General features: G+C 32.8%; 1 protein-coding gene across 3 annotated transcripts in view; it reads right to left on the bottom strand.

Moving 5' to 3' along the window:
• LOC129221282 (serine/threonine-protein phosphatase 4 regulatory subunit 1-like) overlaps positions 1-25,904 on the bottom strand; it is a 230,281-nt gene that overhangs the window by 32,010 nt on the left and 172,367 nt on the right. For 2 of the 3 annotated variants that reach the window (XM_054855739.1, XM_054855740.1), the window contains 6 exons: positions 7,020-7,156; positions 6,848-6,908; positions 5,900-5,985; positions 1,887-1,991; positions 1,104-1,169; positions 770-928 (listed from right to left, as the gene is read on the bottom strand). In XM_054855739.1, the coding sequence (XP_054711714.1) occupies positions 770-928; positions 1,104-1,169; positions 1,887-1,991; positions 5,900-5,985; positions 6,848-6,908; positions 7,020-7,156 (614 nt within the window). Of the gene's footprint in view, positions 1-769; positions 929-1,103; positions 1,170-1,886; positions 1,992-2,704; positions 2,725-5,899; positions 5,986-6,847; positions 6,909-7,019; positions 7,157-25,904 lie in introns of those variants that run through there. The other variant, XM_054855741.1, reaches the window with a different exon arrangement.

The raw sequence follows: 25,904 nt of genomic DNA, 5'->3' as shown, positions 1-25,904 counted from the left end.
TTAAGTTGTGACTGAAAACCTTTAAGATCTTCAGTTATTAGTTAAAAAAACCATGGTAATATTTTAGATTGTTAATATTTAAAACATTCAAGACAACTTCAATGTTTTTATAGTCTCAAACAAAATCAACAGCTCTCTAAACAGGTAATTTTGTAATGACTTACAACATTGCTGCTTACTTTTAACAGAAAAAAGGACCACTGTAATAGTAAAAACCTTCAAATGGCACTTATAGCTATTACTTCATCAAATGAAGCAAATAAGTTTTTTGTTATTTTACTATTCAAGCAAATATTTCTAATTTCAATTATGAGTAAATTATGCCTTCTTTTGAACTAAAAAAAGCTTCTTTGAGGCACTTAGAGCTGGAGTCTTAGAGCTCGATGCAAGGAAAAGGTGCTTAGGGTTCAAAACTTTCTAAAAAAATTTCAAAACTGTTCAAAGAATACTTTTTATAACTTTTGCCGATTTTTTTCTCCCCACACATAAGTGATTTATTCAATGAAGGAAAAAAAATCATATTTTACATTTGCTTATGTTAATGCACTTAAAGCAGCTCCCCTCTTCCCTTTCATTTTAAATAATGCATTATATCAAAAATTAGTAAAATATACAAAGGAAATAAAATTCGATTTTCCATCATGTAGGTTTCTCAAGAAGCATATTTGATAAAATGCCTTCCGAAACAAAAGTGTGGTTACAGCCCGCTAAAACCAATAAATGAAATACAACTGCTTAATAGATGCTATTAAAAATTCATGAACCTTACCCAACGACTTTGATCAGACAAAAGAACCATGTATTGAGAAGCTAATTCCTTCCACCGTGTTTCTCGAGACACAACACAAGAAACAGGCATGAAGTTTTCTGTGCATGCTTTACGAACGCACCATGCAGCATCTTCGCACAGTACAAAGAACCTAGGAAGCTAATAAAAAGTAAATCAAATATAAAGTACAGACACACAATTAAAACATGTAACTTCAAATATAACTGGCAAATCATGTCATTTGGACTACAAACATAATTTTAAATAATTCAAGTTCATATCAATAAAACTTATGTAATGCAAGGAAGTATGGCAGTTAAAAAACTAAACTTACTAAAACTTCTTCAGTAACTTCCCTTCCAGCTACAGTACAAAAATCACCAAAAGCAGATGCACAAGCCTACAAAAATCATAATTTTTTTTAAAAATGAAAGTGCATTTTTTAATATCTACTTAATATAATAAAGCATTTTAAACTATTTATACTTCGCCTCTTCAAAATGTCACATCCCATTTCATTGCCCAAAGTTAAAATAGACTTAGCACAACAAAGCTAAAAACGAAATGAAGGAAAGAAATAATAATTATTTAAAAAATATTTTATAGTTCTCACTAAGGAGGAATTTAATTGAAACACTTCAATAACCTGAGTTTCTTTTTTTTAACACTCCTACAAAATCTCAATTAAGGTCAAAATTAGACAAGTCTGAAAATCTAAAGGATATAAATAGGCAGGCATTTAAAGGAGTATTTGACAAGGAGTGGAATCGATTTTACCTTACACAGTTGATCACTGGTTTAAAAATATAATAACTGTCACATTGTTATGAACCTCATTCTCTCTTCAAAATCGTGACAAGTTGTGGACAATACTAAATCAATCACCAGCCAAATATTTAAGATAATCATTTGAATCTCATTTAGATACAGCATGAATTTACTTCATAAAATTACACTAAAGAAACTACATTGCCTTCCTGCAAAAGGGTGTTTTTTTTTTAATAAGACCAAATTGTTTGAACTTGCTTTAGCCTAAGACTTTAAATAATGAACAATTCAATATCTTTGTAAATTTATTCAAAATTCACAATAAATTTGTGAACACAACACTACTCACTTTTCGTATGTTGTTCGTTTTGTCACCACATAAAAAAAAAAAGTGTTCCAAGAAAACTTCTTCAGTGAGTTCTTTACCCAACAATGTGGCCAATTTGCTCATCAACTAAGGAAGAAAGTGGAGAAAAAAATGTATATCAACATACAGTAACAATCGTATTTTATTCAAAAAAAGAATTTTTTTCGAAAGTAAAACTTAATTTTTAAAATATAACAAAACAGAAACTAAAATTATAAAAATACTACGTAAAAAACAAAAGGATGCATCAAAAATGATTCTAAAACCATGTAAACTTCAGTTACTAAACATTTTGTTATTATAAAGAAACTTCAAAAGCAGATATTTGGAAATGGTTTAACCAAGTAGCTCTTTGTGTTAAACATCTGGCGGTGCAATAAATATGAAGTTAGGATCCAAAAAAGTAAAAAAACAAACTATATGATGCACACTAAAACAAGGTCTATACTGAATTTCAAATTGTTTATAATGTTTTTACATTAGTAGGTAGAAAAGAGGAGGTAAAGAAATTCATACAGTAAACAATGAGTAAATTATGAAAACAAGTTTTTAGTTTTAAAGAAAATACAAATAATCCAAAACTAAAAACAGCATTTTACAATAGTTAAAGTTCATAAAACATATATAATCCAAAGAAATATGACTATAATGAAAGCAGTTAATAAAATCTGTTGAGAGAAAATGAATAAAACCAACATTTTTCTATATAAAGATAAAAGAATTTCTTAATCACTGGTTAGTAAAGTAACATTCAATTGTCATACTTCTAATGTATTTTGTTTCCAATGAATTTAACTTACTCTTGTTGAACACTTTCAAATACAGTACATGTACAAGCAGATGCCTTAATTTCTTAATCAGAACCCAAAAGGGGGAAGGGGTGGGAGGTGGTCCAAGTAATTAGGTTCTTTTTCCAAATTCTGATGAATCGTTGCTTGAAACATGATCCTGCTCATCAAAGCTGGCTGTGATATGATTTTAAAACAACACATCACAGCATCAGCTTGACGGCTGGCTCATGCCATTTTCTTTTTTGCTGTATGTAGTCCAATAAGTATTTGGAGATGATCAAAGCTTCTCTTCACTTCTTAAAACTTCTATATGATGCACTTCAGGGCATCAGGCTCATGGTATCAGCTTGAATGTTACTTTTTCGTGTTATTTCCATGTTTGCAGCAATCCAGATGTTCAAAAGCCTCTCTCCGCTCATCAAAGCTGGCTGTGATATGACTTAAAGAAACATACCACACCCACTTTGTGAGAGAAGAAAAACCTTTATGCCCCAACTGTAAGGCGTTCATGTAACAAAACCAAGCTAGTCAAATCAAAATATTTCTTTACCTTGAAGTTTCCATTGAGTCCCTTACTCTTGAGAAGGTTATAGGAACTTCCACTAACTCTAACAATAACTTGAAGGTGTTTTCAGTCGGTCCCTTGGGACTTCAAGCTATTGAGAGTTGACTGTTACAAGTGTTAAAAGGGGGGCAATAGAGGATTCAAGTAAAATTTTCATAAGAGTGAAATTTTCAGAACCTGACATAAGTTTATAACACAACTAACCAACAAACATAAGAACACAAGAAATTATGCATAATGACCAGTGGCACAGCCAGGAGAGGGGTTTGAGGGTTAAAACCCCTCCCAGAGCTCGAACACATTCATTTCCTCCGAACAAACCAAGGGAAAAAAACAGTATTTCAACTTTTCCAAGAGTGACAGGTTCAAAAAAAGATCTAACTACTTTAAATCATCCGGAAGCAGCCACGAGTTACTTTCCAATTCTTAAACATACAAGTAATATTTCATGTTACGCACCTCTATGAGTATAAGATAGCTAAATGGAGCTCAATAAAGAGCAACATGGTATGGTCAATCAACACTTCCAGCATTGAACAAATCCTTTTTAGGGGTTCCTTCCCATTTCTCATTGAAATATCAAAATTGTTATTAGTTAGCATTTGACGAAGATTAAAGTAAAACTAATTTTTAAAATAATGTGCTTTTTCCCGCTTTCTCAGTTTTGAAGTTAGTGATATCAATATGAAATATTAATTATTTTTTAGCAAGAGTTAAAAATGAATAACTTCTAATCCATAAAAACTATAAATATATGGAATAATTTTGCATCAAATGTATGTGAAAGATAGCAACGATTTTCAATTTGAAAACCCCTACGAGAAAAAATGTCTGGCTGTGCCACTGATAATGACAGCTAAAAAAGAAACAGACAATTTAGAAAATTAATAAACAAAGAATGATAAAGGCTGTGATACTTGAGAGGCCAAGATGCTGCAGCTTACTTGAAAATTTTCAGATCATCAAGATGGCTGTGATATGCTACTAACATACAAATCACCGCCAATTTGACGAACTGACAACTTCATTCATTCACTTGGAAAAGATGCATCCAAGATAAGCTAACATGTCAAAGATAGCTGTGATATGATCATTTACACATTTCACAGCCACTTTGACACGTTAGCAAATCATGCTGTTCCAACTTCTTGAGCAGGGAAGAGGAGTTTCACATTGCCCTTACCGTCAAAGACAAGGTAGTGAGATGGTTATTTATATTTCATCTCACTACCCATGTCTTTCACGGCAAAAACAATACTGCAACAGGTAGCTATTAAAATGAAGGAAAAAAAAAAACACATACACACATTCAGCAAATTTTTAAGAAACAATTTAATGTAAAAGCGCTTACCAGAACTTATACAGTGGAATCCAGGTTGAACGTATTCTGCCCCACACTCAAGCAGGAAAACGCAAAAACTGAGTGGGGGAGGGGAAGGTAAAAATTTAAGGGTATTGCTTATAAAATGAGACCTACCCAATGAAACAGCAAGAATAGGTAATATTTACTCGTTGTTTGCTAAGCTCGTTTCTAACCGCAAATCAAAATGTGCTTTAGTTTTAATTCAGATGCTTTCCCCTAAGGTAAAGAATGCAGAGACCAGTTGAAACCCATGGAATTTAAAAAGCTATAAGGAGCTAAATCTTCGCTTCTTTCAAAATGTTAAAACAACTCTTTTGACAGAAAAAAAAGTTAAAATACAAATACTATACCTCAAAGCTTCAAAGGAACAATCCAAAGATCAGACAATTGGAAGACACATTAATGGACAACTCGCAAAACAAAGGCAATAAAAAAGAAAAAGAATTTCATAGCGGCTTTAAACATGTAAAACAAATTTATCTGGAAAGTAATGGTGAGTCTTAGAGAAAATGGTACTGATCTGCTTTTAAAAAACAATATTAAGCGGATTTTCTGAAAAATTGTAAAGTAAAATCCGGAAAATTGTAACATTATTAGAGGGTATAGAAATTTTCAGGGACCAACAGAAAATGTCAAAAGCGGGATGCCTTATTTAAACAGATGAAGTAAAATGGGGGTTCCACTGCATCATTGAAAATTTCATGAGGAGTTAGTAGTAGAGTGGTTTTAAAACAACTTATTCTCAAATACATACATAAATACAAGATTTAATTAAACATTTATTTACCGTTTTACTGAATTGTTTCACTTTTTTCATTATAGTTTTCTTACCCTCTCCCCCTCTTCATTTCGTTAATACAAGAAATTACATATTAACTTGATATAAAAAAAGTATGCAGTGTGCACAATATCCTAAGATCTACGCATTCCCCCTCCCCCCCCCTCCGTTTTTTGTTTTACATTCACATGAATGATTTTAAAAAAGAAAAACTACTAAGAAAGAACGTTAGAACTAGTTAAGTTTTTCTGGACATGATTTCTCAACTAAAACCAAAATATACCGGCCTGAGTAACTTTGACCAAAAGCATTGTTGATATATATCCTATAGTTAGGAATATGATTTCAAAAATTATGAAAAGAAGTTTCAAAAAATTAGAACATTAATTTCAAAGATAACAAATCATGGATCCTTTATATGACATTTAGAGCCATTGCTCTACTTCCCTCATTACAATATTTTGAAAGTAGAACATAAAATACTATAACAAAACTCACCAAAATACATTCCACCCTGAGTTCTTCAGAATGAATACTCTCTGTTAAATGAACCACAAATGGACAAATCCTCTTTTTTATTGTATCTATATAAAATTAAGAAAAATTGTTCAAAATACATGTCAAGCATAAAAGAATTTGTACAAAATATTCATTAACTATGGTTTTGCAGAAAAGGTGATTTGGTTTTGAATGAATAAGAATAAAAATCTCAGTATTGTCAAAATCAGAAAATTGGACCACAAGAAAATCATTTCTTTCTCCAGATGGCTCAAAAAAAATATATTTTTTTAAACATATGGCTAAAAATGAAGGAATTCTCATCTATGGATTAACATGCTGTTTTTCTTATAAATAAAGAAAAAAAGCCAAAGATGGGTATTTTGTCCTGTAAAAATATCTGCAACGTAAACTTGCATGTTACAACCGCATCATGCAAACAACGGTAACTTGCATGTTAGAAAAATAAGAGTCAACTGACTTTTAATGTTATTTAACGGCTTTCTTCTTATTTTATTTCATGAAGATTTCAATACTTTTTAATGAAATTCTAAATCTTGTTTTATAGCTTGCTTAAATTACTTGGTGCATTTTGGGCCACCTTTTACTGCTTCATTTCTTTCTACTTATATTTAAGAAAAGACTTCACTAAAAATAGATAAATTAAACAACATTCGAGTGCTTTGCTGAATGAAGTAACAAAACAGATTTTTTTTGTTTAAACAATTTGAGAAACTTTTTTCCGCTGTTAAATCACGTTTCCTTATTACGTCTAACGATTAATTCATTAACAAACTGATTAATACTGACAGAAGTGACTTTAATGTTTGGATCTGTTATGTACCATCTAAGTATCAAAAAAAATTTAATATCCACCAAAAATCATGTTTTTCAGAGAAGTTATGGGTGAAATGTTGTAATACACAAAAGTATCGAAATAATATTTACCAGTGTCGATGAGCTTCAGTTCTATTAACGACAACAAAACTGAATGAGAAGATTTCCGTACCTATAATACACAGATAAATTATTACATTACATATTATCATGGAAAAACATTATACATACTATTATTGCAACAATAGTAACATGAATGCCTAAGGCCAAAAATAAATCATACCTGGTTTAGTTCATCTCCTAAATAATTTATTATAATTGGCACCAAAAATTCTGGAATAGCATTTTCTAAATCTGCTTCTTTACAAAACGCTGCTATGTGGGGAAGTTGGACCACAAGGTCAGTTCGAACACTTGAGTCTGAAAAAGAGAAAACATAAATTGGAAAACAAGCTTCAAATATACGATTCACATTTACAGTATGAGCTGTAGATTCTTTTTAAATAGCTTAATATCTTTTCTTGTGAAATTTCTTCGTTACAAAAATGCTTTAATGCATATGATTAAAAAAAATGCAACTAGCAAAAAAAAAAAAAAATATCTACTTTAACAAAGCTCAAAAAAACTCAGTACATATATCATAGCTGTCAAGTGCTCCGTTTTCCCCGGAGTTTCTCAGATTTCTATTGCGTACTACAAAAATCCGATTTATTCCAAAAAACTACGATTTTTCAACTTTTCTTTACTTCTTTTCGGTTTCAGAAGAAATTTCCTTATCCTTGACGGAAGGAATTACGTACAAACTGAACAAAAGAGAAGACAATTCGATGTTTTCGAAGCATTAGTGTCAGGATAAACACTGAGGAGAGCGAGATGATCGGAAAACATCAGTTTTTGATTGAGCATTTTAGTTGCGTGTAAAACATCGCCGCCATGTTTGTTCATTCACAAGAAAGTAAAATGTGCTGCAATTTTTAAACAAATTTTTTTTGAGAAATGAAAAAAAATTATACTATTTAAAATTTTATCTTATCCTCACTGCTTTGGAAGCTATTGTGCTAAATATTTTCAATTAAATTGTAGATTCATGAGGATTTAAGTTTTTTGTATGCAATAAATTCAAACATTTCTATATTAATTTTTGACTTAGTCCCCATATTTGGTTATTTTGTGAGATTTAAGTACATAAATCTCTTTTAGTGGCCCAAGTTTCCCAAAACGGAATAAGATGTTTATTGCAATGTAAACTAATTGAAAATAATTCAAAATGGGCTTTTTTCCCCCAGAAAATTCTTAATTATTTTCTCGAAATATGCAAAATTTTTTCTTCAGAATATTATTTTATCCTCACTGGTTTAGATGCTAATTTACTAAAAATTGATTGTTTTGTCTAAATTATAGTTAAGGATTATTAATTATAATTACTTTTATGCAACTAATTCAAAAATCTATTATCTTAATTTTTGCGCAGTTGCCATGTTTGGTCATCCGCAAGATGAAAGTAGACGAGACTATTGATGGCCTAAGTTTTCTCAATACAAGCTATTAAAAATAACATAAAATGCAAAAAATTATGTTTTTTTTTAAATTTATTATTTTTTAAAGGGAAATTTTATCTGTATTTGATCCTTATTGTCTTGGAGGCTTTGCTATAAACTGAAACTATTTTATCTGAACTGCCATTTCCTGCCGACTTCTAATTAATTTTTTTTGCAAAAAGATCAGAAACCTATTTGAACTCAAATTTTTCATGTGTAAAAAAAGTATTGAATAATACTCTATCAGAATATGCAAAGTCCTATTCATTCATTTATTTATTTATTTATGAAAGCTGTAAAAACTCCCCCCCCCCCCCACTAGTGGCCACTTGGAAAATTCCTTGAGAGTTGACCTTCACAAGGAAGTTACATAAGAGCTTTACTTCCAAGCATGAGAAGTAATATTGTGTGTTTTATTCTTCAATATGCTTTTATGCAATGCATTTTTAATACTCGTATATGCATTAAAAAATATTTAAAAAGAGGTTGCAATTTTATTAAATCAAACAGTAATTTTTTTTTTTTTTTTTAAATATGTAGCTAAGTAAATAATGTTTTTTTTTTTTTTTTTGTCAAATAATTTTATTTTAATCTTGGTTGTAGTTTTGCTGAAAATCAAACATGAAAATTCAGAAAAGCACTATTAAGGTGCTTAAAACTTATAGAAGCTTATGGCACAGAAGGAAGGTTTAGCACAGGCAATGATTTCTTGCTCCTATTTTTCCCCTTCAGTGCTCCTGTTTTTTTTTTTTTTTTAATCTTGAGATTGGCAGCTATGATATATGAAGTATTTAAATATTCTGATAGTATTTGCAAACGGTAAGAAGATAAATTTCAGCAATTTTTTTAAAATATTCATTATTAAGCATGTGAAAAAGTAAACAATAAATATTCAAATGCATGAAAAAATTAATTAGACACAAGTACCTTATTGCACGCGAAATTTGGCGTTCTGAAATCTGGCAGAACTCGAAACTTGGAAATTGAGAGACTATTATTGAAAATTAAAAGGAAAAAATATATCTTATATAATTAAAAACTGAGCGTTATGTACCTATGTATCTATGTCCAAGTTTCTTCTCTCGAATGACAGTGAATGACAGTCGAATAATAGGGAAGTTGCAACCTATTAAATGTTCATATTTTGGCTATTGGATATTGTTAATTGACCCTCAAAACTAAATAATTCACCATCGCCGAGTTTTAAAAGCACCATGATTCATTTTTAATGAATTTTTAAAAATCCATGCGCAAAAGTGCGCTCTTGCGAAACGTCACGAGCCTACATCACAGGGCACTATTGGGCAGCCTTCCGCGGAAGATCCTTTGCAGGGTTCATACACTTTTGGTTAAAAAAAGTTCCCTGACTTTTCCAGGTTTTCCAGGTTGTTTTTTAGAAAATTCCAGGTTACTCGCTTCATTCAAAATTTAAGTTTAAATAGTAATATTTTCAGAATAATTAAAATTGTTTAAAGTAGCGATGCAGAAGAACTGAAACTTCTCCCCTTAGATTAAAAAAAAAAAAACTTGTTTTTTTTTTCGTTTGTTTTCTCTGTCAAAATTTTAAGTTTTTTTTTAAACATTTTGTTCAAAATTGTTTTAATTTGTTTACTATTTGTTGAAAACAGAGTACTTTCAACTTATTTTAGCGTTTCTTTGATGTCATTCGTAATTTTATAGCATTTTGCTGTAGTCCTGCAGCAACCTTTTAGCATCCTCTTTTGGTTTACAATACTTTTTATTTTCTTATAAGTAGGTTACACGAAACATATTGAGCAAAATGCAATGCTAAATTTCAGTATAAATATGATTAACTTGTTGCATCAATCGGCATACCATGTAATGCATAGTAACAAAAATCAACATCCGCCAAACATAGGCCAATGCCAATAATCTTTTTTTTTTCACATATTAAAGGACGCTTACATTAAAATTTCAAACTTTCTTTTCCAGAAAGTAATAGTTAATTTTCAAAAATTCATAACTTTTTGCATATTTAATGTTATTTTCAATATTACACATTGATATAAACGTCCAATTCTGTTTCTGGAAGTTTAAGTCTACTTCCATTGTGCAAACGATCAAATATGGCGACAAAGTGAAAAATTTAAAATAATAAGTAGATTTTTGGATTTGTAGTATAAAGTAGTAATAAATAATTAATAATCCTTAAAAAACTACAATAAAAGCAAAATAGTCAGTATTTAGCACATAAGAGTCTAAATAAAATTAAAACAAAAAAAATGTTATGAAGATTAAATTTTGCATTTTTCCATAAAATAATTACAAATTATCCGGAAAAAAAGGGCACAATTTGTGTTGTTTTCAATAGTTTGCATTGCAATTAACATCCAATGCCGTTTTCGGGAACTTAGGCACTTGAAAAAGGCTTGTGTACTTCCATCTTGGGAATGACCAAATATGGCGGCTATGCCCAAAAATAAGAAATAACTTTTTTTTTTAATTTGTTGCATGAAGACAGTTAAAAAATAATAAATCTTCATGATACTACAATTCATTGAAAAGTTTTTATCACATTTGCGTCCGAGGCAGTGAGGATAAGATTAAGTTTTAAGAACAAAATTTTTCATTTCTCAAGAAAATTATTTCAAATAATAATACAAAAACAATTTGCAGACCATTTTTTGTTGTTTTCATCAGTTTTCAATTAAAGAAAACATCCAATTCTGCTTTGTTTTTAGAAACTTAGGCATTTTTGGATCGTATCTACTTCCATCTTGTGAATGACCAAAGATGGCGACTACGTTTAACACGTAGCTGAAATGATTTTCCGATCAACAAAAAAAAAAAAAAAAAAAAAAAAACATTTTCCCCGATCGACCCTCCCATCTACAGGTTGTGCTTCCGAAGCAGTAAATTGTCTTCTCTCCTGTTGAGTTTGTGCATAATTGCTGGTCACCTGATTTTTTTCCCTTGGGAACTACTGAGAGCCAAAAATGGCGGCTGCTGAAGATTTTTTGGGTCGCCACTTTTTTCATTGCTTTAAAATTGTTACAATTTTTTTTAAATACATCGATAAAAATGAAGATTAGATCTTATAAAACGAAATTCCCTGGGAAAAAATTAGGAAAAGAAAAATTTTGGGGACACATTTGGAAAATTCCTTGACATTTTTGACTAAGTCATTTTCCCTGATAATTCCAAGTTTTCCCGGAGCGTACGAATCCTGAACCGAACAGAATGTTGTGGCAACCCATCTAAAACTTAAGGCAGGAGAAAGAAATGCGTTCCCCTCACTGACTCCATGCAAGAAAATCTTCGCTCTTTTGGCGCATTTTTCGTTGTGAAAAAAAAAAAAACGTTCATTTTTCGATTGCAGTTTTTAAGTGCCAGCGTCGGTTTAGATCAAAATTTACAATTTTTTTCGTGAAATCACAATAAAAACGAAGACTAGATCTCATAGTACTTAATTCCTTGGGAAAAAAATGGAAAAAAAATTTTTGGAGGACAAAATTTGAAAACTCCCTGACTTTTCCCTGACATTTTTGACAGTGTCATTTTCCCTGACAATTCCCGGTTTTTCCCGGAATTCCCGGAGCGTACGAACCCTGAACTTTGTTTTCGCTAGGGATTCAATAATCCTTTTGAACACACTATGGAGGCCGGATTCGTTAAAGCACAATCTAAATCTACCTCAAGTAACATCAATGATGATATTCGAATATTTCCGAGAGGATGAGAGGTTTCATGTTCCAGAAACGCGAGGAGTTAAATGCGTGGAGATAAGCCTTTTACATTTTGTCTAATGCACGTCCTTCGGCTTCTCCCCTATCGGGTCACTTCCTATGCCATTTGACATCACAAGCGCTTGAACTTAAAAAAAATTAAAAACAACTACTTATCGTATCACAAAAATTTTTTCACCTATGATGTTCATACATGTTACTCTATCATATAAAAATAAAATTAAAAAATTGAAAACTTCCCTATTGAACTTGGTATTGATGGATTCTTATTTTTTCTGTCTTTATGTTTGGCTATTAAACATAATCCTCCAATAATAATTAGCAGGGGGAGATATCAAAAACTATTAATTATGACACTTGGATTTCGACATAAAATCCCTATTTTTCAAAGGCTTTCCTCCATTCAAATTATTATTCAATACTTCATCTCTACTTTCCCTAACAATGCTTTTATTAAATTTTATAACGTAAAGAAAATCATTGAGACGGAAAGATTTGTTTCCATTTTTTTCTCGAATATGAACAAGTGAAACTCTGGATTTTGTTTTAAAAGCTTTTTCTGTAATCAGGGGGATTTAAAATGTTTATCTTTCTGCAATCTGCCGCAAAATTTTACTGATTTTTAAATTTTTAAAATTATTACTACTTTTTTTTTTTGTTCAAGCCTGCGATTGTTGAACACACTTCACTTGACATAACTTATTTTCAACGCAGCTGGTATTTATATAAAAATTATATTTTTTGATGATTCAAAAGTTGGTTTAATTTTTAATTATTAAATAATATTCTTCACAACAGGAGATATTAAAGAAAGTTCAGAGAGATATCTATAATGCTTCACGGGGCTAAGGAAATAAGTTTTAAAAAGCAGGAAAATAAATGTTTAACAAATTGATTAAATTTTCATACTAGTGTGTGCAGTAAAAGGTTTTGGTTGAACAGAAATGGTTTTGTCGTGATGAAATTTTTCAACTTTAAGAGAGCATTAAATACAATAACTATTTAAAAAAAGTTCATTAACTTTGAAAAAAAATTTCAGGGTTATCATTCAATGTTTTAATTTCTGAAAATTGGAAACTTTGGTAGCACTTCGGAATTCAGCTACAGTCGTCCCTCGCGCTTCAACTTTTGCGGCTTCACTACATTGCGGTTTTTTTCGTTTTTTTTTCTTCAAATATAGTAATTGGCCTTTTTTATGCACTCATATAAACTTTTTCCTACAAAAGACTAACAGTATGTCTTTCAAGTAAGGTAAGCTCTTCTGAGGGTCTGTAGTTGTACTGGTTGAGGGAGTGAAGGTTTAAAATCGCCGAAGAAAGTGTAGCGAATCACTATTTCATTTTAACCGTTAAACACTAACTGGAAAGTATAAATCACTAGAGGATAAATAAATCTGTAAATGGTGCTCAACAGTGTACTAGCTTTTTAAGTTGTATGCGCAATACCTTTAATGAGGATAAATGTAGAAGAACGGGGTCACATACGGTCACTAACTGGCAATTAAATCTTCATCGAACAAGTTAAGCTATTTTCATAGATTAAAAGTAGTGTGTAAGAAATGCATGTGTGTATGTAGTTTTATTTTCCAATAATAACTGTGTGCTATCTATTACGTCTGATATATCTCATTTTCTCATATTTTGTGTAATATATTAAGTAATGCAAATGTAATGGTGGCAAAGGGTGTTAAAAACCTATTTAAATTGTCCTAAGTAAGTTTATGCGCTCTAGTTAGGAAAATATTCGGTTTATTAATACAGAATCCTACTTCGCGGAAATTCAGTTATCGTGGTAAAGCCTGGAACGAATTAACCACGACAACCGAGGGTTGACTGTAATTCCAAAATCTGGCATTGTACTGTTCCCATGATTACTGGACATGCGGGTACTATCTTTGGATTATTTCTACATATCCTTGCCTCAGAGCAACAGTAGGATAGCTTAGTGTTATTCCTGGGATAAGACCTAGGACCCAATTTTGGCCTAGATTAATCCCTGTAAAGATCCCTGTAAAGATGTATATAAGGCAGGGTTCGTGATTTTTAAAAATTTTTTTTTTTAAATCTTCAAAAATTTGTGGGTTTTAATTTTTATTTATTATTTTCATACTTTTTAGAAAAAAAAGATTCTTAAAATTTGGCAGTTTTCTATGTTTATCAGCTTAGAGTCAACAAAAGTTCCGAAACTGATTCAATTGTAAATGTAATGAAGGCAAAAAAAAAAAAAAAAATAAAATAAAAACTTAAAAGCAATCTGAATTAATGAATCCATTCAGCATCTATTCCCCAATAAAAGTACTTTAAATATGCAATATTTTAAAAAGATTTATCAATATGTTATAATGTTTAGATAAGATGTGATTTTGTTTTACCCTTTGCTAAAAGATAAGGTTTCCATCATCATTAACTATTTTAGTGTAAAATATGTTGGAACAATTGCTTTTCTTGAATATAACATATTTGTCATGGTGTGTGAGGAAAAAAAAAATTTTTTTTATTTTGTTCATAACTTATTTTGGAGTAAAAGCAATATTGAAAGAGTTTGAAAACCTGTTATATACACAGAAAGAAGGATTTATGTAGTTTTGCCAATTGCAGTTAAACTATACAGGGTGAGTTCGATCGAATCTGCCATACGAAAGGGGGTGATAGAAGAGCCTAAGCGGAGCATAGAACCACCCATTATCGTGTCCAATCCTTAACCGTAACCGAGTTTTGGTAAATTTAAGGAAAATGAGTAAAAAAACAAAATTCTGAGAAAACGACTGATTTCTGAAATTCTTGTAGGACCTACAAAGAAAATAAGTACATATTTGGATAGAGCAGACTAAATCCTACAAAATGATACCTTTCACATTAAGATAGTCGCATTTTACTGAGAGCTACAAGCTTTGAAACATTGGACACACTTAGAATTAAAATGGTGCCAACGTTTTTAATAGACATTTACAAAAACAACCGTAAGAGCTACAATCGGGCAAATCTACCAAAAACTGGCCCATTTTATTGGCTTTCAGATGATACAACAACGAATCATATTAGGCTTCAAGTTCAGCTGAAAGTCAGGCTTTTGTTTGAAACAGTGTAAAAATCTGCATTCGTTAAAAAAGGAAAACCAGCAAAGAGTCGCACTTTTCTGTTTCACGATAGCATGTTGCTTTCTTTGTTTAAGAAAATGATATTTTTATATAAAAATAATAGTTTTAACATTTAATTTAGAGAAAAAACACATGAGATAATGATTCGTAGAAATAAAAGAAGCATTACTTTCCCGTGCTTTTCACAAAGGGAAAATCAATAGCAAAAAAATGTTACACCAACATCGATTAGTACATTTAATAAACCTGCAAAATTTGCAATAGCTGCTGAAATTGGTCGCCGCCACATCTGATACACGCTCTTGCCCTTTTGCGAACGGAAACAACTGTTGCTCTTAGAGCAATTTCATTCCTTAGTTTCCCTACTGCTTCAACAAGCCGGTCGCTCAATTCTTTCAAACTTGCTACTTCTGTTTTGTAAACTTCTTGTTTTAAGAATCCCTAAACAAAGAAGTCCACTGGCGTCAGGTCTGGGGATCTAGGGGGCCAAGGGATGGGGCCCATACCATCAACCCATTGGGGATACTGTTCAGTTAGAAATTCCCGAACAACATTTGAAGAATGTGCAGGGGCTCCATCGTGTTGGAAAATGATTTCTGCCCTCTCCTGAACAGGAATAGCATCAAGAAGGTCAGGCAAATGATGTTCAATGAACTCTAAATATGCGTTTCCTTTTAGGTTACCTCGAAACACATACGGACCAATTAAATGATCTCCTATTACACCAATCCAAACATGTATGCTGAATCGAGTTTGCAATGATGAGTTTTGGGTTAAGAAAAGATTATGTTCAGTATAATGATGCCAGTTATGCAAATATATGATGCCCCCCCTCTAGTGAACAACGACTCATCTGTCCACAATATCTTTCTTAGAAAATGGTGATCTTCAGTGTCTCGGGCTAGTAGCCATCTGCAAAATGTTAGCCGCTTTTCTAAATCTGAATTGCGCAGTTCTTGTACTAGCGTAAAATGATACTGGTGATACTTGTTTTGGTGCAATGTTTTCATCACTTTACGTTGTGATAGTCCACCTTCTATAGCAATCGAGCGTGAACTCACACTTTGGTTTTCCACTACTCGGTCCAGCACATCCTGCCATAACATTGGCAGAATGGTGATCCTGGCCTCTCTCGAACAACGTACCAAATGAACTTGTCTCTCTGAGCTTTCGATGTATAGAGGCAAACACATCTATTAGATGCAGAATGATTTGGGTAACGGAGCCGGTATTCTTTCTCCGCTCTGCAAGCATTACCATCACAAAAATCTGTACACAAAATGCATGTCAGCATACTCTTCGTTAAAAAATCGAGAAAAGAATATAGCAACTTATCTTTAGAAACTTTAACGAAAACTTTCAAAAACTAAAAACACACTCTCTACTAACTTACTGTAAAAAGAATCATAATTCTAGCAATTTTCAAAACACATTTACAAAATATCAGAAATAAGCAAACGATACATAAAATATTATGACAAATGAATAATTCTGTTTAGTTTTTATCATTAATTGTTTTGTTAAACAAATGCTTTTTATTTTCAGACGATATTTTTCACAATCATAAATGATATTTTTCACAATCATAAATCGTAATCGGAAGTCTTTTGATGGGTCTGTATACGTTTTAAGGTCTTATAATGCAGGAAGCTCATATTTAGAGTTCATTGAACATCATTTGCCTGACCTTCTTGATACTATTCCTGTTCAGGAGAGAGCGGAAATCATTTTCCAACACGATGGAGCCCTTGCACATTCTTCAAATGCCGTTCGGGAATTTCTAACTGAACAGTACCCCAATGGATTGGTACCCAATTAGGGTAATTAGTACCCAAAAGGGCAAGAGCGTGTATCAGGTGTGGCGGTGACCAATTTCAGCAGCTATTGCAAATTTTGAAGGTTTATTAAATGTACTAATTGAAGTTGGTGTAACATTTTTTGTTCTTGATTTTCCCTTTGTGAAAAGCACGGGAAAGTAATGCTTCTTTTATTTCTACGAATCGTTATCTCGTGTGTTTTTTCTTTTTATTAAACTGTCAAAACTATTATTTTTATATAAAAATATCATTTTCTTAAACAAAGAAAGCAACATGCTATCGTGAAACAGAAAATTCAAAACAGAAAAGTGCGACTCTTCGCTGGTTTTCCTTTTTTTAACGAATGCAGATTTTTACACTGTTTCAAACAAAAGCCTGAATTTCAGCTGAACATGAAGCCCAATATGATTTGTTGTTGTATCATCTGAAAGCTAATGGAATGGGCCAGTTTTTGGTAGATTTGCCCGATTGTAGCTGTTACGGTTGTTTTTGAAAATGTCGATTAAAAATGTTGGCACCATTTTAATTCTGAGTGTGTCCAATATTTCAAAGCTTGTAGCTCTCGGTAAAATGCGACTATCTTAATGCGAAAGGTATCATTTTGTAGGATTTGGCCTGCTCTTTCCAAATATGTACTTATTTTCCTTGTTTGTCCTACAAGAATTTCAGAAATCGGCCGTTTTCTCAGGATTTTGTTTTTTTTTACTCATTTTCCTAAAATTTACCAAAACTCGGTTACGGTTAAGGATTGGACACGATAATGGGTGGTTCTATGCTCCACTTGGGCTCATCTATCACCCCCTTTCGTATGGCAGATTCGATCGAACTCACCCTGTATAATGCAGCATTGTTAAATTTAGAGTCACACATTCTAAAAATGCAAAATTTATAAAAATTAAATCAACCGATTTTAATCAATGATTTTGTAAAAAAAAATCATTTGATTTATATCAGGACTTTAATCATGATTTAAATCAAGGAACCCTGATATGGGGGTGCTTTTATTTTCTTTTTATGAAGTTAAAACTATGTATACAAAATAAAGTAAAATAAACAAACTATCTTATTCCCTCCCCCCCCTTTGTACCTTTTTTACACTCCTCTCCCCAGAGCCTGATTACTGCACAGGCCAAGGGGGCCCAAATTACTTAAAGAGTTATGCATAGCATTACGACAATACAAAAAATACACACATTTTTAAAATAATAGCCCTCAAGGGGGCCTCCAAATTATTGTGGGCCTTGGGCCTCACTTTTAGTTAGGCGGGCCTTGCCCCTCCCCTCATTTCTTCTACAAAGCTACTTGATCAAAGGAAAATATTTAACTAACTACCAAACGGCACGAACTTGAGGGTCACGGATTTGGACAAAATTCTAGATATAGGTCAACTCTCACTAGGTATGAGCGCAGGTAAAGCGGTTTGACTGCATAGGTCCTAGTTCGGCTGCAACGGAGTTTCCTTTAAAATTACCATTTTTATCAATTGTTCTGCTACTCTACTGCAGTATGAGCCATTTGCATGCTTACCTTTGAATTAATTATGTTGGATACTCATTTTTAATAAGCGATTCTCAAATTTAAATTGGTTAATACTTTTTATTTCAATTACTTGAATGCCAAAATAACATAGTTACAGCATATTTATCGTTTGCAAATGAAATTATTTTCGTTTTATATTAATCGTGTGCTAGTAAAAAGTAGTTATCATTTGCTGATAAAGACATTTACTTTAATTGGATATTTATAGTCTGCTATCAAAGATACCCCATATTGATAAGCAAAAATGAGAGAGGAGAAAAAGCTCTGATTTATTGCACATGGCACACACACAAAAAGAAAAAAAATACAAGATCGTTTCGACTTTTCAAATAACTTAGATAGTGCCCATAAATAAATACGTGTTCTCCCTTATACTCAATTTACTAACAAAAGATGCCAAGGGTGTTGGAAGATCGAACATAGTGTCGAAGTCTGAAATTCCAATGGAAACACCATTGCATTTCTAGGGCCAAACTAGCAACTTTGGGCCTTCGTTGCAGCCAAACCAGGGCCTATGCAGTCAAACCGCTTTACTTGCGCTCATACCTAGTGGGAATGGACCTATATCTAGAATTTTATCCAAATCCGTGACCCTCAAGGTCGTGCCGTTTGGTCGTAAGATCATTGACATTTTTCTAAAACAGAAGTAGGTTCTTTATTACATTCTTTTTTAAATATGAATCGTGGGGAATTAAAAACACTGACACTTAAAATTAAAAGGAGAACCCCCCCTAAAAGGGGAGGAGATTAAAATGTGCATTTTTGAAAGAAATGCTTATTTCTCCATGGGTTTAAGAGATACTTTCATGAAAAAAAAAACTCTTGATAGTATTTTAACTTATTTCTGAAATTTATAGCTTATTCCCAGTTATTTACAATGACAAATGATCAAAAACCTGTTTTTATTTCCTCAATTTGTTGCTAGTCTCCTAAATAAATAGTAGACTTAATTTTTATTGGAAAATGACAGCTGGTGTATACTTTTCATGTGAAAAAAATTTTTTTTTAGAGCTTTTGGGCTTTTATTTCTCCAGAAATCCGTAAAAATGTGAATTTTTGAAAAGTGTCCCAATACTTTTGGTCATGTAGTGTAGAATCCCCAGCTTTTGATTAAAAAAATCAACAGTTTCCAGAATGAATGGCGAGCTGCAGCAACACAAATGCCACCTGCTAGCTTTGTGTCTTCTGTTTTTTGTTCAATTAAGGAAGATCGTCGTAGTTTCATTATTGCTTTTTATTTCATAAATTTATTCTTTGGATTTTAAAGAATAGATTCGATTTAAATTTCTTGATATCATTTTGACACTTCATATTTAAAACATAGTGTAAAGAAAATTACAGGTTATCTAATAGTTCTGCAACAGAGTTAATTTTGGTTTAGCAGAACCAAAAGATTTTCTATCACTGCAGTGAATAGCTACGTAAAAAAAAAAAAGAAAAAAAAAAAGCTGACACAGAAGCAGAAATGACTCAGGGTTAAACCATGCTTTTCTGATAGGACACTGGCATCGTCCCCACATGGTATTACATCAGACTGAGTGCAGACAGTTGGAAAGTTTTCCAAAATGCGCCAAATTTAAGCGATGAGGAAACAAAACGAGTAAGAATCCTTGGGATCCTTCCAAGCCAAATAAGGTTTAGCAACCATTTCAAATATCGTAAAAAAGCTTTTTTTTTTTTTTTTTTTTTTTTTTTTTTTTATTATAAAGCATTAATCTCGCTTTGCAACACTTTGAACTGAGCAGCAGCTGGTCAAATAACTTTTAGATGTCAATCATTAAATGGAAGGATTATTTCATTGTACTTCATTACCTTTGTGAAAACATTTCATTATTAAAAAATGGGCTCTAGTAAACGATTTCCCTTCAACCAACAGCATGCTTGTACTCCCAAGCACTCAACCAGGGACTTCATTACATAAGTTTCCTGGGGGAAGGGGACGACGACAAAGGGTTTGCGATTTATGCATTTTATAAGAGAAAAATAACGAAATACGTACAAAAATGCCTAATCTCATTATGTTTCTGAAATCCAGGGGGGCTGTCAACTTATCCCCCCCCCCCGATCGCACAAATGACAAGACTGTACGCAACAGTAAGTAGATTGAATGCGTTATATTTGAAATCTGTATTTGATTCAGCCAATAGAACACAGTTGTGCTAGGTTTTGCAAATCAAGGGAATCAACGCCCACTCTAGACCGGGGGAGCGCGTAGCCAGTCTAGTAATTAAGGAAATCTCGAACCCCCCCTGACTTTGCTCCCCAAAATCTAAAATCAGGGCGAGTAACTTTTTTAAAGTCCCCCCCCCCCTATTTAAATTATCTGCTTTCATTTCCGGGGAAGTCGTAAGAATTACTACTGTTTTTGTATTTTTTTCCACGCAATTGTCATCATCTTTAACTACCGAAAAGCGCGATTTTTCAATGGCGGCGAGAACACAAAATGCATATTTAATACATATTATAGGGTTAAATAGTACATGCAAAATTGTATATAAAAGCACTCGTTTATAGAAAAGCTGTACAAAATATACTTATGGCTTAAATTTCCCTTCACTAATTTGTGTATTACAGTGGAAAACGTTTAACACGAAGCTGAAAGGACTGAAAAAAAATTTCATGATACAGGAATTTCGTGTTAAAAGATTTATATTTATGCGCGCAGTATACAGTCGGGGACCTCTATACCAGTTTGCGTAAACCGATTTTTCATGTTAAGCGTTTTCGTGCTAAACTTATTTCACTGTATTTTTACTTTTTACAAGCAAATCAAGGCAATAACGGAATCTAGTTTCCTTCGCCCTCGCTAAAAACGGGCGCGACTGCAGTAACATAATGTTTTTAAAAACTAAGGAGACATTTGCATCCCCCCCCCCCAAAACGACGACGCAATTTAGAGCAATCAAAAGTTACGGCTTATTAAAAGATATTGAATGTGATAATGCCACAAGGAATAAAATCAAAATCCCAATTATCTTCCACAACAACAGTAACAAAAACTTAGCTATCAGATCGCAAAAACTATAAAAATCGGAATCGCAAAAAATCGAAAAACTGACCCATACATTCAACTAATTACTAATAACGTTGATAAAGCACGAAATTGCGTTGTATTGCGAATTATTGTACACACGTGTTTGAAATCTATAAGTATATCCTTTCTCAAAACTTTACTTAGGATGTTCTTTCACTCACAAAGTTTACGCCTTCGGCATTGAAAGAGGGATTCTTACCTAGAAATTTTTACGCTCCATTAACGAAAATACAAAATTTTTACCTTTCTACGAAAATGAATTTTTTTCCTCGAGATGATATTTAATTTCTTTTTCGCATAGAAAACAACGCGTTTCTGAATAAATGGTGCTATACTTAAGATGTCAAAGAACCTCAATTTTACACTACCATGGCTGCCAATGGCGTACATAGCAGCCTCGCGGCGCAAGAGGTATGAGGGCGGAATGGTGTGGAAAAATATAAAAATAACTTAGTTCAAATGTGATTTAAACACTATATTCTTGTGTGTGGGGGGGGGGGGGGGGGCGCACTTTAAATCCAGTGGGGAGTGGGGCACCGAAGTCTGTGTACGCTACTGGCGGCTGTCAACAAATGAAGGAGGGAAAATTGGGGGACAAAAATCAAGTTTTGAGCGTGAAAAGAACAGCAGGGATTTCTTACATAAAGCTTGAATGTGACCGAAATCTACACCTTTTCTTCACTTACAATTAATAAATATTCCTTGCAATTTGGGGAAATATATTTTAAAAAGAAGGAAAATGAGCGCCGAAAATATCTTGCGGGAGTTTCGTTATTTTGAAGAAAATTCGGGACTCTGTAATTTCGGTTTTGTTTCCAAATCTCCAAGGACGACGAGCACCACTTTCGGACGGCCGGCTGCAAGGAATTACGATAAAGGCAAATTTTGTGGCGTAAAATTCAAACAAAAGTAAATAAGATTATGCGAGGGCCGAAAACTAAATGACATAGAATTTTAATCCTTTAAATAGGTTGTTTCTCTTATATTTAATGTTTTGTATGTGTAACGAATTCTTTTTTTGCAAGCATGACTGACAACTGAAAAATGTGTGTATGGTCCTCTAGGATTTTAAAAAGGACTCAGTCTTTTTTATTTTTAGTACAGCTCATATGAATCCTTGTGCCCCCCCCCCATTAGAAATCTAAGTTCCACTTTTCCGTGCTTCCCTGTACTTCTTTGCCAAATTCCTATTGAGAAACCTATTTCTTATTAAAGTAAGACAGACAACGTAAGAAGAAGCACAAATTTGCAAATTACAAACATCCGACAAAAGGCTTTTGTCGGATGTCTTTTCATCCATAAGCTCATTATTTTTTGCATTGAAAAAGGCGTTCCCTGTAACGCCGAAACACGTGTCTGCTGTAATTTGCAAATTTGTGCTTCTTCTAACGTTGTCTGTCTTACTTTACTGTTCAGCACAAAGGTATTTATTTATCATATTTCTTATTGTTGCTATTTTTTTACAATTCGTCTGACATTTTTTCCCCCTATTACTCAACGCATGTAAAACTGACTTGAGATGTCATCACACGCGACCCTAGACATTTTCCGAGATTATTGTCCAAATACAGAATTTTCGGCTCCTTGATCTCGTCGAGTAAGTCATGATCCTCTTTAGATCGGTGCATGGGCGCCATACTTTGATTCGCCATCCTGAAAGATTGCTGCCCACCAGGGTTGCCAGACGTTCCGGATTTCAAGGGTCAGTCCCGTATTCTAGCTGATAATATTTTACAAAACAAGACATTTTAAGGGGGGAAAAATAAAGGAAACAAAAAATGTGAAATAATGAGCAATAAGAAAATCATGTGGCAGCAAACGCAAAAATTATTTTCCTTTTGATTTGGTTTGTATGTTTTTGTTTTGGCAACAGACCATGAGGAACCGAATGGTTGCTTCTTTGCTAATTGACTAATGTTGGAAATATATCCCTGCACATGCGTCGTCAATCGCAATGAAAACAATTTTTTAAACTTTGCAGTAAGTTACTGCCCTATGCCAGAATTTTATACTTTGAGAAGCGACATTTTGTGAGGTTTAATGCTTTGTTGCGATTGAATTTTTCAGATTTATCATAGACGTCTTAAAAATGCCCCCCCCCCCCCCCTTTTATTTCCAGAAGCCTGTCCCGTATTTAGTGTTCTTAATTCTGGCAACTGTAATGACTTTATGAAAGTGAAATATCAGTATGTCACTTCGCAAATTTGCAGTTTAAGGGGTCACAGTACCTTTCAAGCAATTTTTTTTTCAATTTAAGTAAATTCTATTTTTCGTTGAAACCATAACATGTTTACTTACTTTGTAATCAATAATTGATTTTAAAAATTTTTAAAATATTGCTTACTTTTTTTTAAATTTAAAAAGTTTAGGAAAATTTCAATTTTTAAATCCCTAAGGTTTTTTTTGTTTTTAAACTAATATTAAAAAATCTTTTTGCTAAACGATCACAATCATTATCTCTAAAAATCTGTGCATTCATTTGCTTTTGCGTTTACTAGAAAATTTTCTGTGATCAATTACGTAAAAAGCAATAAACGAAGCATAATTTGAATTACTTTTTCGCGAAGGGAGTTAATAAATTAGGTACTTTTTTTGGGGTGGTTTTTATGTTTATCTTGGAGAAATGGGAAAACATACCTCACTCTATTTTCAAAAATGCTTATAAAATTTTGTATATACTCAAAACACACATTTTCAATGGATAAGAAAGAGACAATGCGAGCATGAGCACGAATGTTTCAAGTGCAACTTCAAATACAATTAAACATCGCTTTTTGCTGAACTATAAAAGAAAGTGATTAAGATTGCAAATGTTAGAAAGAACACATAAATGAAAAGTGGGATAGCAAGAAAATGCATCAATATAAAAAGAATGCAAAATGAATACAAAATAAAGTTATTTCGCCTTCTTGTTCATAGACCAAAGCATAAGATAACCAGAAGATTGTAGGGAAAGAATGCAAAGAGCCAGTTAGTAGTGCATTTATTACTGCAACACTTAAAATATTTCTTCCATTAAAACCAGAAGTAAGGCGCTCGATTACAAAAGAATAAGATATTATTTGAGCTGCAACATTAGGAAACAAAACTTCCAAAAGAAAATTACAGAATAAAGAAACATTCATGTTTCAAACTTCAAAAATTCGTTACTAATCCTAATTAATATGTATGGAAAAAGTTGGAGCGTCATATTCAGAGGGGGAAAAACCATGCAAACAAATCAGGGGAGATATTTTGTAAAATAACCTTACCACCAAGACACACCGACCGCCACCAATTAAAAACGAAACCCTTATTAGCATGTCGGGTTTCTGAGAGGAACCAGGAACCGAAAAGTTAAATTCAGTGTCAAAAGGTCTGCTCACTGGGCATCGTCATTCTGAAAAACGTACGACCTCCCCGAAAAACTTTCCAGCAACTTGTACAAAATTAAAACAAATACAGCACGCGTCTGTCTCATTGGTTATGCTGAATCACATGCTATAATGGGGCCTGCTAAAAGTAAGTGGCTCGATTCCTGGCAGGCACCCGTGTTTTGCTTCGGATTACAGGCCAATTGCAAGGATCCTTCAAAACAAAATGCTCCACCTTTCTTCCAGACGGCAAGCTAAATGGCAGCACTCTTGGCACGGGAAATCCAGTCAAAGGACTTCTTCATTAATGCGACTTTACTTAGCAAGCAGCTCCTTAAAATAAACTTCCGAGACCTCAGACTGGCTTGTTTCAGAAACGCAGGTACAATGCTCCGGCCCGGAATTTTGCATACTGTCACGTCAAATTGTTAGCCGGATTGGATTGGGCAGGTCCAGCTATTATCCAGACGTCACTAAAATAGACTGCAAGAATGCGGTGGCAGGACTGATTAAGCTTCGCTTTTAATTTCGACATTCTCGAAATTACGCACAACTTGAAAACACTTAAAATTAGTAAAAATTACAAAACCTCTAAATGCTCCCCTCCCCGTCATTGATTTAATGCTTATTTTGTGTATGAGCAGAAGCCAGTCTTTAATTTTACTGAATTTTCCTACAGTAAATATCTCCAACTGCGTTGTTTCGGGGGGGGGGGGCTGTTCCATTTGGGAATTCAAACTATGTTTCATTTTTCATATAATATCAAAACAAAAAATTTGAGTTGAATTGAGCAAATGTATTTGAAAAATAAAAAGTATGCTAAAACGACGTAAAAAAGGGGGGGGGGAGGAGATTGGAAGAAAATGACTATTTTTCTGAATATTTGCGGAAGCATGCATAAAGTTTTAAAGAAAAACTTGCTTTCCATGTAATCTCAGAGAATGAATCTCTACTATATAACCGTCAATTCATCATCTCCAATATTCTGGCATGAGGATTTATTTTTGCATTCGAAGTTAAAAAATATACTTTTTTTAAAAAAACCTCAACAAGGACAATAACACCGTACCTTTACTTTAACTA

The sequence above is a fragment of the Uloborus diversus genome, chromosome 4 (assembly GCF_026930045.1).
Source record: "Uloborus diversus isolate 005 chromosome 4, Udiv.v.3.1, whole genome shotgun sequence".
Taxonomy (NCBI): domain Eukaryota; kingdom Metazoa; phylum Arthropoda; class Arachnida; order Araneae; family Uloboridae; genus Uloborus; species Uloborus diversus.
This window is presented reverse-complemented; position numbering and strand designations above follow the sequence as displayed.